The sequence below is a fragment of the Scylla paramamosain genome, chromosome 19 (genome assembly GCF_035594125.1).
Source record: "Scylla paramamosain isolate STU-SP2022 chromosome 19, ASM3559412v1, whole genome shotgun sequence".
NCBI lineage: Eukaryota > Metazoa > Arthropoda > Malacostraca > Decapoda > Portunidae > Scylla > Scylla paramamosain.
Window position 1 is genome coordinate 23,691,443 of NC_087169.1, and position 12,234 is coordinate 23,703,676.

The window sequence follows — 12,234 nt, forward strand, 5'->3', positions numbered from 1 at the left end:
TTAAATAAAGGCACACAAGTGTTATTTTTTATTTAGATTAAGAGAAAGGGCACAGAAATTAGCATAGCTCTCAAGGATGTTTCTCCTGTTAAGAATGCAAAAATCTTGCTAATCTGACACTAAAACTCTATAAAACCACCTTTAAAAACCTATGTCAATTTAAATAAAGGCACAGAAGTGTTATTTTTTATTTAAATTAAGAGAAAGGGCACAGAAATTAGGCTAGTTCTCAAGGAAGTTTCTCCTGTTAAGAATGCAGAAATCTTGATAATTTGTCACTAAAACTCTATAAAAAACACCTTTATAAACTTATGTCAATTTAAATCAAGGCACAGAAGTATTATTCTTTATCTAAATTAAGAGAAAGGGCACAGAAATTAGCCTAGTTCTCAAGGATGTTTCTCATGTTAAGAATGCAAAAATCTTGCTAATCTGACACTGAAATTATATATATATATATAAAAAAAAAAACACCCTTTAAAACCCGTATCAGTTTAAATAACCCTTTTAAATGCAGTTGTCTGGGGCAGAAGGGTTAATCTTTTCTGGTAAAGTAGATGATGCACTAATAAGGAAAATATATTGCAGAATGATAAAAAAAAACACACCCTTTAAAACCTGGTCAGTTTAAATAACCCTTTTAAATGCAGTTGTCTGGGGCAGAAGGGTTAATCTTTTCTGGGAAAGTAGATGATGCAATAATAGGAAGGAAAATATATTGCAGAATGAAAATAGAAACAAATAGTGGAAGAGGTGGATGAAAATAAACAGGTAGGAGTGAAGTATGAGTTTTTTGTGGATGAAAATGACTGAGAGGAACTAAAATGACCTTTAATTAGTCTTAACAAGAGGAGACGGAATATAAGCTGAACAAAATAATAGAAAATAGAAGAATAAGAGAAATTGAATAGTGAAAAGTGTATGTATATGAATAAATGGAAGAATAACATGAAAATATGAAATAGTTTCGAGTTTTATAAAAGATAGGCACAAATATACGAATATTAATGAGAGAGAAGGCTTTGAGATGTGTAGCAAAATTTAATAAAAGGAAATAGAGAGAAAAATGAGAAATTTAAGGGAAAAAAAACTTCCATTTGTAATCTAGTAGTCATAAGAATCAGGAAATAATATTAGATTATAGCCTAAATAACTTTGTGTTTACGAAAGAAATGGTTGTGTGTGTGTGCATGGAAGCATTAAAGAAGCAGTTTAATAAATAAAACATACTAATAAAAGTAATATGAGTAATTTTCTCACGGTATGTAATCAGAAAATAACACTAGATAAATGATAGGCTACACATGTGTGTTGTTTACGAATTAAATGGTTTTGTGTGTGTATGTGGGCATGATGGAAACATTTTAATATATAAAACAACTTGATATAACAATTTTGTCAATTTAAATAATCATAAAATAACTGTAGATGACATTATAAGGTAGATAGGTTTGTGTTTAGATGTTGGCGAAGAGTGGAGATAGGCTACGCAGTTATATGGTTAACGCCAGCATCCCATAAGTAGTTTTTTTTGACATGGTTTCCTGATTATATAGATGTGGAAGACAGTTGGCAATAGGGAGGCTGGCGAGGGAGAGAGATAAATGGTGTTTCTTAGTAGTTAAAGGGTTAGTAGTCAGGGTTTATCAGCTACCTTTCACAAGTGTCCAACATTTAATATAAAGTCATAAAACTGAGAAATAAACAGAATAAAAAATAAGAATAAACGTTTCTACTGAAAACAGCGATTAAAAACGATTGATTTAGGCAAAATTAAATAAGTAAACAAAACTTCTCCACATTCGAAGATGAAATAAATAGTCTGATTTTCTTTTTTGAAACGCGAAACAAAAAAAAAAAAAAAAACAGACAAACAAAGGAGAAAAAAATAATTAACTCTTAATATTATAAAAATACGTAATTATATATACACACAAGAAAAAAAACAAATAAATGGATCAATAATTTTATTAATGAATGACGAAATCAACGAAATAATTAACTCATAAGACAAAACAAAAAACAAAACAAGTAACAATTAAATAAACAGAAAAATCAAAACAAACATTTCCGTGAAAAAACAATAACATTAATAAACAAATAAATAAATAAAAAAATAAATAAATAAACCTGACAGGTGGGAGTTTGATGCGAGTCTTGAATATAGTGCAGTGAAAATATTAATCGCTCTTTAATCTTCGTTATTTCACCTCAAACGAGTAAGTTAACCATCAGATTTTATTGTGCAATGAATGAGGAATGAATGCTGGAAAAATGACAGCGCTGGGAGACATGACTGTTCAGATAACCGAGATTACATAAGGACTTCTTTTTGGGAATATTTAGATAATGTTATATGGGATTGTCACCCTTTCTCTCTCTCTCTCTCTCTCTCTCTCTCTCTCTCTCTCTCTCTCTCTCTCTCTCTCTCTCTCTCTCTCTCTCTCTCTCTCGGTAATGTTAGGTAAGAAAGTTTTAATTAGTAGGACCTTAGAAAAATTTACTCCTTAAAATGTCATGTTTTCTCTCTTCCGTTCCTCTTGTATCAGGTTTTTCTCAAAAATCTTGAGAACTAGACTAATTTCTGTGTCCTTTCTCTTAATTTAAATAAAGAATTACACTTCTGTGCCTCTATTAAAACTGACATAGGTTTTAAAGGTGTTTTTATAGTGTTTTAGTGGCAGATAAGCAAAATTTCTGCATTCTTAACAGGAGAAACCTGTCTAATTCCTGTGGCCTTTCTGTTAACGCGGTCCTTTCCCTGTATATAATTGCAAAGCCTCTATTGCTGTATATTTTGTGCGTTCAGAAACATTATTGCTATTCTGTTCTCCCCCACAATCTTAATTCATCAGATTTGCTTTCCTTTTACACAATGGCATCTTGAACTAATGCCCCTAACAGAATATATTTTAAATTTCTCGTTATAGGTCTTATTTACTGCCTCTCATCTTTATTGCAGTTCCTATAAATATAATAAGGAAGAGGAAATATCAATGTAGGCATTTATTGAACTAAAACCCAGCTGAGTACGATAATTTTATAGGTTTATATGCGAGGCCGATGTAAACAAGGACCCAGACCAAGACCAAGATGGAGGATCGAAAGCCGCTGTGGATGTGGTGTTAGGAATTGAAATGTAAAGATTCCCGGTATAATAGGCCACGAAGAGGGACGGAAATAAGAGGAATTAACTATTTCCTGCCCCTGGAATAGTCAAGGTAAGGGAAATAAGGTGTGGAAGGCCGGGAAATAAGGAAACTGAGAGGGTGATAAGGGCAGGGGATGTTTGGGTCAAATTAGCGGATTTTTATATTATTTTCGAGTTGTTTGTTCATTGTTGGTGTTATTTTTTCAATATGGCGTTCGTTTGGGTACGTTAGATATGTTTGCCATTCCTGTATCAGTTATTTCATCTTAATTTCCTTGTTTGTTTGTTTGTTTGTTTGTTTGATACAGGGGAATATTGGGATCCTTGCCTAGCTGAAAGAGAGGATACACACACACACACACACACACACACACACACACACACACACACACAGAGAGAGAGAGAGAGAGAGAGAGAGAGAGAGGACCCCAGTACACCACTAGTGAGGTGTTGTGGTCCCTGGCTGTCTGTGTGGTGTTAGTTGCCAGCTGTGCATTAGTGAAGCCAACCATTGCACTCATTATTTCATATATCTCACAAATACACTGAGAGAGAGAGAGAGAGAGAGAGAGAGAGAGAGAGAGAGAGAGAGAGAGAGAGACCCCAGTACACCACTAGTGACGTGTTGTGGTCCCTGGCTGGCTGGGTGGTTATATATCTCACAAATACACTGAGAGAGAGAGAGAGAGAGAGAGAGAGAGAGAGAGAGAGAGAGAGAGAGAGAGAGGACCCAAGTACAGCATTATTGACTTTATTGATGTGACAAGTACACGGTTTTCATTGTAATATTTAGTTTAACTTATAAAAATATGGATTATTATTGTTACTTTTATTGTTTTATGAATTAGATGGTAAGTTTTTACTGGAATATATTGTGTAATTGTAATATAACAATGATTTTGGCCTGGCTTGGCTTAATTCAAGGCACACTGACGGAAATTAAATAGATAAATAAATAAATAAATATTCAACATTATTTTCAAATTAATTAATTGATAAATAATTAAATAAGCTTGTATTCTTATACTTTATATGAGTGAAACAGACACACACACACACACACACACACACACACACACACACACACACACACAAAGAATAACTGATAAAATGAATAATTACAGTCGATATGAAGGGTTAAATAAGGTGAATTCTGATTGGCCGGTGGGAGGGAAAGGCTTAAGGGCTTGGCCAGTCGTGGCGCTTCGCGAATGGGGTCTGTTCCGAGGCAAATATGGTGTCATGGCCTCGGGAAACGCAGAATTTTGATTGGAGTTGGTTTTTTGTTTGTTTTTAAGCTCAGAATTAATCAAACTAATTGCCAAAAAGCAACAGAGACATCAATTAACATCTTCACATGTAATACCACAATTATTTCCGGATCACCTGAAGATCCGCCACCCCAGATTGTCTCACCTGAAGATCCGCCACCCCAGACTCTCTCACTTGGTTAGGTTAGGTTAGGTTAGGTTAGCCTTACCTAACCTAACCTAACAACATGAATGCATTAAAAAACTGAGTGGATATAAAATGCAGAAAAAAAGTTTACTTCATTAAAAGTATGGGATCACCTGAAGATCTGCCACCCCGGATTGTCTCATCTGAAGATCTGCCACCCCGAGTGCGGCTGGGGTGGCGGATCTTCAGGTGATCCTTATTTCCTATGAATTCAACACCAGGAAGTTTTCAATGGTCATCACCAGACGCAGCGTCCTACCACAGCTTCAACAGCAGGCAGCACTCGGACACTGCCGACAACTAGTCCCCTGTGAGCAGCATGCAGTGATATCACCAGATGCACAGCACAAGAAGAGCCAGTGACATTATTCACTGCCTCAAATAATCTTGTTTTCCAGAACAGTGATTATTGTGCTTATCATACACCAATAATTGTATATCTTGGTATTTTTTTTTATTTTATTTATTTGTGTATTTTCATGCTAAGATTACATGAAAATAATTGTATATCTTATTGTTTTTTGTACTGTTTTTATTGATTTATTTGTTTCTGTGCTTAAATTAACATAGAAATACTATTATTTTGTATTATTTTGTTCAGATTACATAAAAAAAATAATTGCATCTCTTATTATTTTTGTATTATCTTATTTAAACAGTAATTATTGCAATTGTTTAATTATTGTCTCATTATTGACGCCAACTGTTGACTGGGAACCCGCAACCTAACCTAGCATTGTTTTTTATTATTATTATTATTAATTATTGTTGTTGTTGTTGTTGTTGTTAAGCCCTGTCTAATTTATTTTATATATTGCAGTAGTGTGTGTGCTGGGAGGACCTGAGCCACCTCCACCCCACCCTGCCCTGACACACTGGATCCCCACCAAACCTCTCCCTGCCCCTCCCTGTGGGGGAGGAGGAGGTCTGCGCCCCGCCCGCCCCGGCCCAATCACCTTCAGGCTTGGGGCAAAGGGTGCGCTGCGGCTGCCCCGCCCTGACCTGAAGGGCTTCCTGCCACAGGAGGAGGAGGAGGAGGAGGAAGAGGCGCGGGTGCCCCCCCGGGGGACACGACAGCGGCTACGACGAGCCCTCCGTCCTGCACCCCCCGGCCCCCGAGCCCCGCCCCACCCACCATCAGCCACACCAGTCCCTACCACAGCCTCTGTCCCCCGCCCCACACCAGGAGCGACTCAGAGCTGCCCTCCGCTGCGCCCCCTGCTCCCCCTAAAGCAGCAGCAGCAGCAGCAACAGCCACAGCAGGTGTACAGCTGGCCCTACCCTCCACAACCACAGCAGGTAAGAAGAGGCAGGCAGGCTGGTTGTCACTGCCTGTGGCACTGCAGCACTGTGGCACTCAACACAGCCACAGCAGGAGAGGCAGGGGAGAGCTCTCACACACACACACACACACACACACACACACACACACACACACACACACACACACACACACATTACTTATATAACTGTCACTAATTACACACAAGTAATTCTTTCACAGGTCAATTATCAACCCCCAAACTAACCCCCCTCCTTCCAACAGTTCCAGTACCCTTATGATGCAGCTGAGGGGACTGACACTGCCACCACCACCACCACCACTGCCACCACCGCCACAACAAGGGTTATTCAGGTGTTGCCCCAATATGCTTCAACCCCACAGCCCCACTCCCCCATGACAGTGCAGGCAGGGAATGTCATACAGGTGAGAGAGAGAGAGAGAGAGAGAGAGAGAAAGAGAGAAAGTTTTTTACATACAGAAAGGAGAGACAGAGATAGAAAATCAATCTTACTACTACTACTACTACTACTACTACTACTACTACTACTACTACTACTACTACTACTACTACTACTACTACTTCTTCCTCTTCTTCTAATACTGTTGCTACTATTACTAGTACTGCTGCTGCTGTTACCGGAAGTGATGAAAAGGGTCCTGGGGGTCTGGAGAGTGGCAGACTGCCCTCCACACCTACATTAATAATAACAACAACAACAACAATAATAATAACGAAAGCCTGAAATTTGGATGCATTTTTGTTTGTTTATTTATTTATTTATCTTTTTCGGTCAACAACAAAAGCTACCTTTGATTTTTAAGCTCTTCTTTTTAATTTTGTTCATTTTTTTCTTTCTTTCTTTCTTTAACTTCTTTTTTCTTTTGTGTTTTTTAGCATGATTTAATTTTTTGCTTCTTTTTACCTTCTGTGTGCAAACCCAAGTAAACAAATTGAATAAATATCATGGCTTCTGACTGCAGCAACAACAACAATAACCACCACCACCATCACCACCACCCACCTAATACAAGAGTTATCCAGTATTCTCAATATTTCACCACTAGTCTATCCACCTCATTAATACAACATTTAACCAGTATTCTCAATCTTTCACCACTATTTTGTCCACCTCACTAATACAAGAGTTCACCAGTATTCTCAATATTTCACCACTATTCTGTCCACCACCCTAATACAAGAGTTAATCAGTATTTGAAGGATGACCTTTGACCTACAGGGACCTTAGTAGGCCTTTTTATACATATATATTACTCTAGCACTGGCTTGTATAAATGAATAAATAAATAAATAAATCTGTCTCTCTCACTTGATGGTTGAAAAGAATGGATTACTATTGCCTGGATAGTAGTAAAGAATAGTACTGATAGTTAGAGGTGATATAATAGCCCACAATAATATTAAGAGTTAGTACAAGCCTTTAATAGTACCCAATAGTACAAAAAATAATACAAAATTATTATGAGTTAGGACACACATTAGGACAGTAATCAGTGTGTCATTTTACCTGATACTATATGTTAATAGATTCTGTTTCACACAATCTCTGTTAAATCAATACCTGGAAGTCCTGTACACACACACACACACACACACACACACACACACACACACACACACACACACACACACACACACACACACACACACACACACACACACACATACCAGGGGAGGAACAGTGCAAGTGTGAGGCCAACGCGCTGGGCCGCCAACCTGTCGGCCTGGGTGACGCGTGAAGGGCGGCGTGGTGTTGGTGGTGGTGTCTTGGCCCTGTGGTGTCCCTAGCCTTCATGTCATTGTGATTGGTGAAATAGATGACCTCCATTACTTTTTCATCTTCCTGAGGTCACTTGCTGGTACCTCTGTGTCACCACGCTTAGGTCAGCTTTTTTTTTTTTTTTTTTTTTTCAATTTTATGTAGGAGTGACACTGGCCAAGGGCAACAAAAATCCAATAAGAAAATATGCCCACTGAAATGCCAGTGCCATAAAAGTGTCAAAGCAGTGGTCAAAAATTGATGAATAAGTGTCTTGAAACCTCCCTCTTGAAGGAATTCAAGTCATAGGAAGGTGGAAATACAGAAGCAGGCAGGGAGTTCCAGAGTTTACCCTGCCTCCCCTGTTCTTGCATTACTGGGCTGCTGGACAGGTGGCACAGCCTCATGTGTGCCCTGTCTGTCCAGCACCCTGGCTATCCTTGTGGATGGGCTGGGCACACACTGAGACACAGCACACAGCAAGGGTGTAAACTGCACCTCACTGCTTTAAATATGAGTGTACAGGTTGAGAGGCAAGGCAGCACAGCACAGCACAGCACAGCACAGCATGGCAGCTCCTTAACAACACAGCCAGTCTCTGTGTGATGTTCATTGTGTCTTGAGCATTGTATCCTTGACAAACGTGGCGTACTGAGCACATCTTCACATTGTTCTTGCCTTAATGTGAAGTATTAATGTATTACACCTCACAAGTGTAGCCACGTGGCCCCTGTGTGTTCCCGTACCTGGTGATCTCAGGAACAGTTTCAGATTTCATCACAAATATTAATAACTGCAGCAATACTTGGTGCACCCTTCACACATGACCGGGGCTGATTAGTGGGTGAGTCTGCGCCTGAACCAGCCCATCACCCAGCAGGTTGAGGCCACAAGCAGCCCAGCCCAGCATCAATAAGACCAACACCAGGGCTTACTCACCCCTAGACACAACAGCAAGACTAGTCAGAACTGAGCCGTAACACCTGTGTCTCTCTTCACCTCCACAATTATTAACATTCTTTCATTTATTGATATATTTACTGGTACATTACTTACATTACTGGTACATGAAAATTACTAATGTTGCTTTTATTCCGACAGGCTACCACCACCATGACCACCATGACCACCACCACCACCATGACCACCGCCACCACCACCACCACCACCACCACCACCACCACCACCACCACCACCACAGCACTCAGCGTGGCACAGAAGGAACAGAGCCAGGCGGAAAACAAGGACTAAGATCCACTGCCACTTCCAAATAAGGTAATACATGAATTTTCTCTCCTCCTCCTCCTTCTCCTCCTCCTCCTTCTCCTCCTCCTCCTCCTCCTCCTCCTCCTCCTCCTCCTCCTCCTCCTCCTCCTCCTCCTCCTCCTCCTTCTCCTTCTCCTCCTTCTCCTCCTCCTCCTCCTCCTCCTCCTCCTCCTCCTCCTCCTCCTCCTCCTCCTCTTCCAGCTGGTTTTTTTTTATTGTTTTACTGCTTCAATCTGTGGTTTCCTGCTTCAAAAATACAAAATATACTGTTGAAATTTTCTTATCAGTTCATGTCCTCCTCCTCCTCCTCCTCCTCCTCCTCCTCCTCCTCCTCCTCCTCCTCCTCCTCCTCCTCCTCCTCCTCCTCCTCCTCCTCCCCCAATTTAAGAGGGTTAGCAGGAAATTGCCCCCTGATAATTGAATATTCAACTGAATCTCACTTCCTGTCTCAGAAATGATGTGAAAAATGGTTTTGGAAAATGTTTTGGAAGAAAATGTGTCTTGTCTTTGTTTTATGGAAAGACTGAGTTGTTGTTGTTGTTGTTGTTGTTGTTGTTGTTGTTGTTGTTGTTGCTGCTGCTGCTGCTGTTGCTGTTGTTGTTGTTTATCTTGCTTATTCCTCTTCCTCCTCCTCCTCCTCCTCTTCCTCCTCCTCCTCCTCCTCCTCCTCCTCCTTTTCTTACAAGTTTATTATCATCGTTTATATTTCTCTCTCTCTCTCTCTCTCTCTCTCTCTCTCTCTCTCTCTCTCTCTCTCTCTCTCTCTCTCTCTCTCTCTCTCTCTCTCTCTCTCTCCCTTGTTCCCTTTTCTAACAAAATAAACTGATGGATAGATAAACTGATAGATATTTGGTACCATATTTTGAAACACTTCTGTGCTGTACTTCCTCTGTTTTCAAAAAGGCTCTAGATGAAGCTGTACATGTTTTTAAGTGTGTTTTTCATGATTCTAGTGACAGATTAACAAGACTTGTACATTATTAACAGGAGAAGCACTCTTGAAAACTGGCTAATCATCTCCTTGACCTTGAAAAACAGTCTTGATAAATGAGCAAAGCATTTTTAAGTGTTTTTAAAATTGTGGTAACAGATTAACAAGACTTCTACATTATCAACAGGAGAAACACTCTTGAGAACACAGCTAATTATCCCTCTGTGACTCTGGAAAAGTCTAGATGGCAGAGAAGGAACAAGAAAGCAGAGCATTACAGAATAGGCCCTTACAAGACAAGAACTTAATCTAAATCACAAAGTAGGAAAAGACATTGAAAACCTCACCTTTAGGAACCACCTCATGAAGGAATACGATGAAGAAGGGTGTGACAAGGTCGTTGATCCCCTGCACGTAACCTGAGGCAGGGTGACGGATGGCCCAGATGTACAGAATGTGCTCAAACATTTCTTGTACGATTGTTTGTTGGAACAACGGAATCAGGGGAGACATGCGTGGGATGTCAATGTGAATCTGTGGAGAGACGTGGGTTTGGTGAGACTAGGTTAAGTTTGGTTAGGTTAAGTTAAGTTTGGTTAGGTTAGGTTAGGTTAAGTTTGGTTAGGTTAGGTTAAGTTAGGTTTGGTTAGGTTAGGTTAGGTTAAGTTAAGTTTGGTTAGGTTAGGTTAAGTTAGGTTAAATTCGATTAGGTTAGGTTAAGTTAAGTTCGGTTAAGTTAAGTTTGGTTTGGTTAGGTTGGGTTAGGTTAAGTTTGGTTTGGTTAGGTTGGGTTAGGTTAAGTTTGGTTAGGTTAAGTTAGGTTTGGTTAGGTTAAGTTTGGTTTGGTTTGGTTAGGTTTGGTTTGCTAAGGTTATGTTAGGTTAGGTTAGATGAGAGCAGTAGAGAGGAGAATACTTGCTTTTGTGGTCTCTATATTACAAGGATAGAGATCTTAGTCAGTATATAAAAGAATGACTGAAAAGATACACCAGGTGACAAATATTCCTATGACAGGAGAATGAAGCTTTTAAACTGATATACACACACATAGAAAATAAAGAAAAAGAGAGAGAAAAAAATATTGAAAGAAAAAAACAGGAAAGGAAGATTATCAACACACACACACACACACACACACACACACACACACACATACCAGGGGAGGAACAGTGCAAGTGTGAGGCCAACGCGCTGGGGCCGCCAACCTGTCGGCCTGGGTGACGCGTGAAGGGCGGGGCGTGGGGTGTTGGTGGTGGTGTCTTGGGGCCCTGTGGTGTCCCTAGCCTTCATGTCATTGTGATTGGTGAAATAGATGAGCCTCCATTACTTTTTCATCTTCCTGAGGTCACTTGCTGGTACCTCTGTGTCACCACGCTTAGGTCAGCTTTTTTTTTTTTTTTTTTTTTTCAATTTTATGTAGGAGTGACACTGGCCATGGGCAACAAAAATCCAATAAGAAAATATGCCCACTGAAATGCCAGTGCCATAAAAGTGTCCAAAGCAGTGGTCAAAAATTGATGAATAAGTGTCTTGAAACCTCCCTCTTGAAGGAATTCAAGTCATAGGAAGGTGGAAATACAGAAGCAGGCAGGGAGTTCCAGAGTTTACCCTGCCTCCCCTGTTCTTGCATTACTGGGCTGCTGGACAGGTGGCACAGCCTCATGTGTGCCCTGTCTGTCCAGCACCCTGGCTATCCTTGTGGATGGGCTGGGCACACACCTGAGACACAGCACACAGCAAGGGTGTAAACTGGCACCTCACTGCTTTAAATATGAGTGTACAGGTTGAGAGGCAAGGCAGCACAGCACAGCACAGCACAGCACAGCATGGCAGCTCCTTAACAACACAGCCAGTCTCTGTGTGATGTTCATTGTGTCTTGAGCATTGTATCCTTGACAAACGTGGCGTACTGAGCACATCTTCACATTGTTCTTGCCTTAATGTGAAGTATTAATGTATTACACCTCACAAGTGTAGCCACGTGGCCCCTGTGTGTTCCCGTACCTGGTGATCTCAGGAACAGTTTCAGATTTCATCACAAATATTAATAAACTGCAGCAATACTTGGTGCCACCCTTCACACATGACCGGGGCTGATTAGTGGGTGAGTCTGCGCCTGAACCAGGCCCATCACCCAGCAGGTTGAGGCCACAAGCAGCCCAGCCCAGCATCAATAAGACCAACACCAGGGCTTACTCACCCCTAGACACAACAGCAAGACTAGTCAGAACTGAGCCGTAACACCTGTGTCTCTCTTCACCTCCACAATTATTAACATTCTTTCATTTATTGATATATTTACTGGTACATTACTTACATTACTGGTACATGAAAATTACTAATGTTGCTTTTATTCCGACAGGCT

At 40.3% G+C, this 12,234-nt stretch overlaps 1 protein-coding gene across 1 annotated transcript; it reads left to right on the forward strand.

The window, feature by feature from the left end:
- The first annotated feature begins 4,362 nt into the window (after window positions 1-4,362).
- On the forward strand, window positions 4,363-8,959 carry LOC135109510 (uncharacterized). The gene is made up of 5 exons (XM_064020891.1): window positions 4,363-4,367; window positions 4,759-4,919; window positions 5,430-5,908; window positions 6,156-6,317; window positions 8,774-8,959. The coding sequence occupies exons 1-5, from the start codon at window positions 4,363-4,365 to the stop codon at window positions 8,921-8,923; spliced, it is 957 nt and encodes a 318-aa protein (XP_063876961.1). The 3' UTR covers window positions 8,924-8,959.
- The last annotated feature ends 3,275 nt before the right edge of the window (window positions 8,960-12,234 follow it).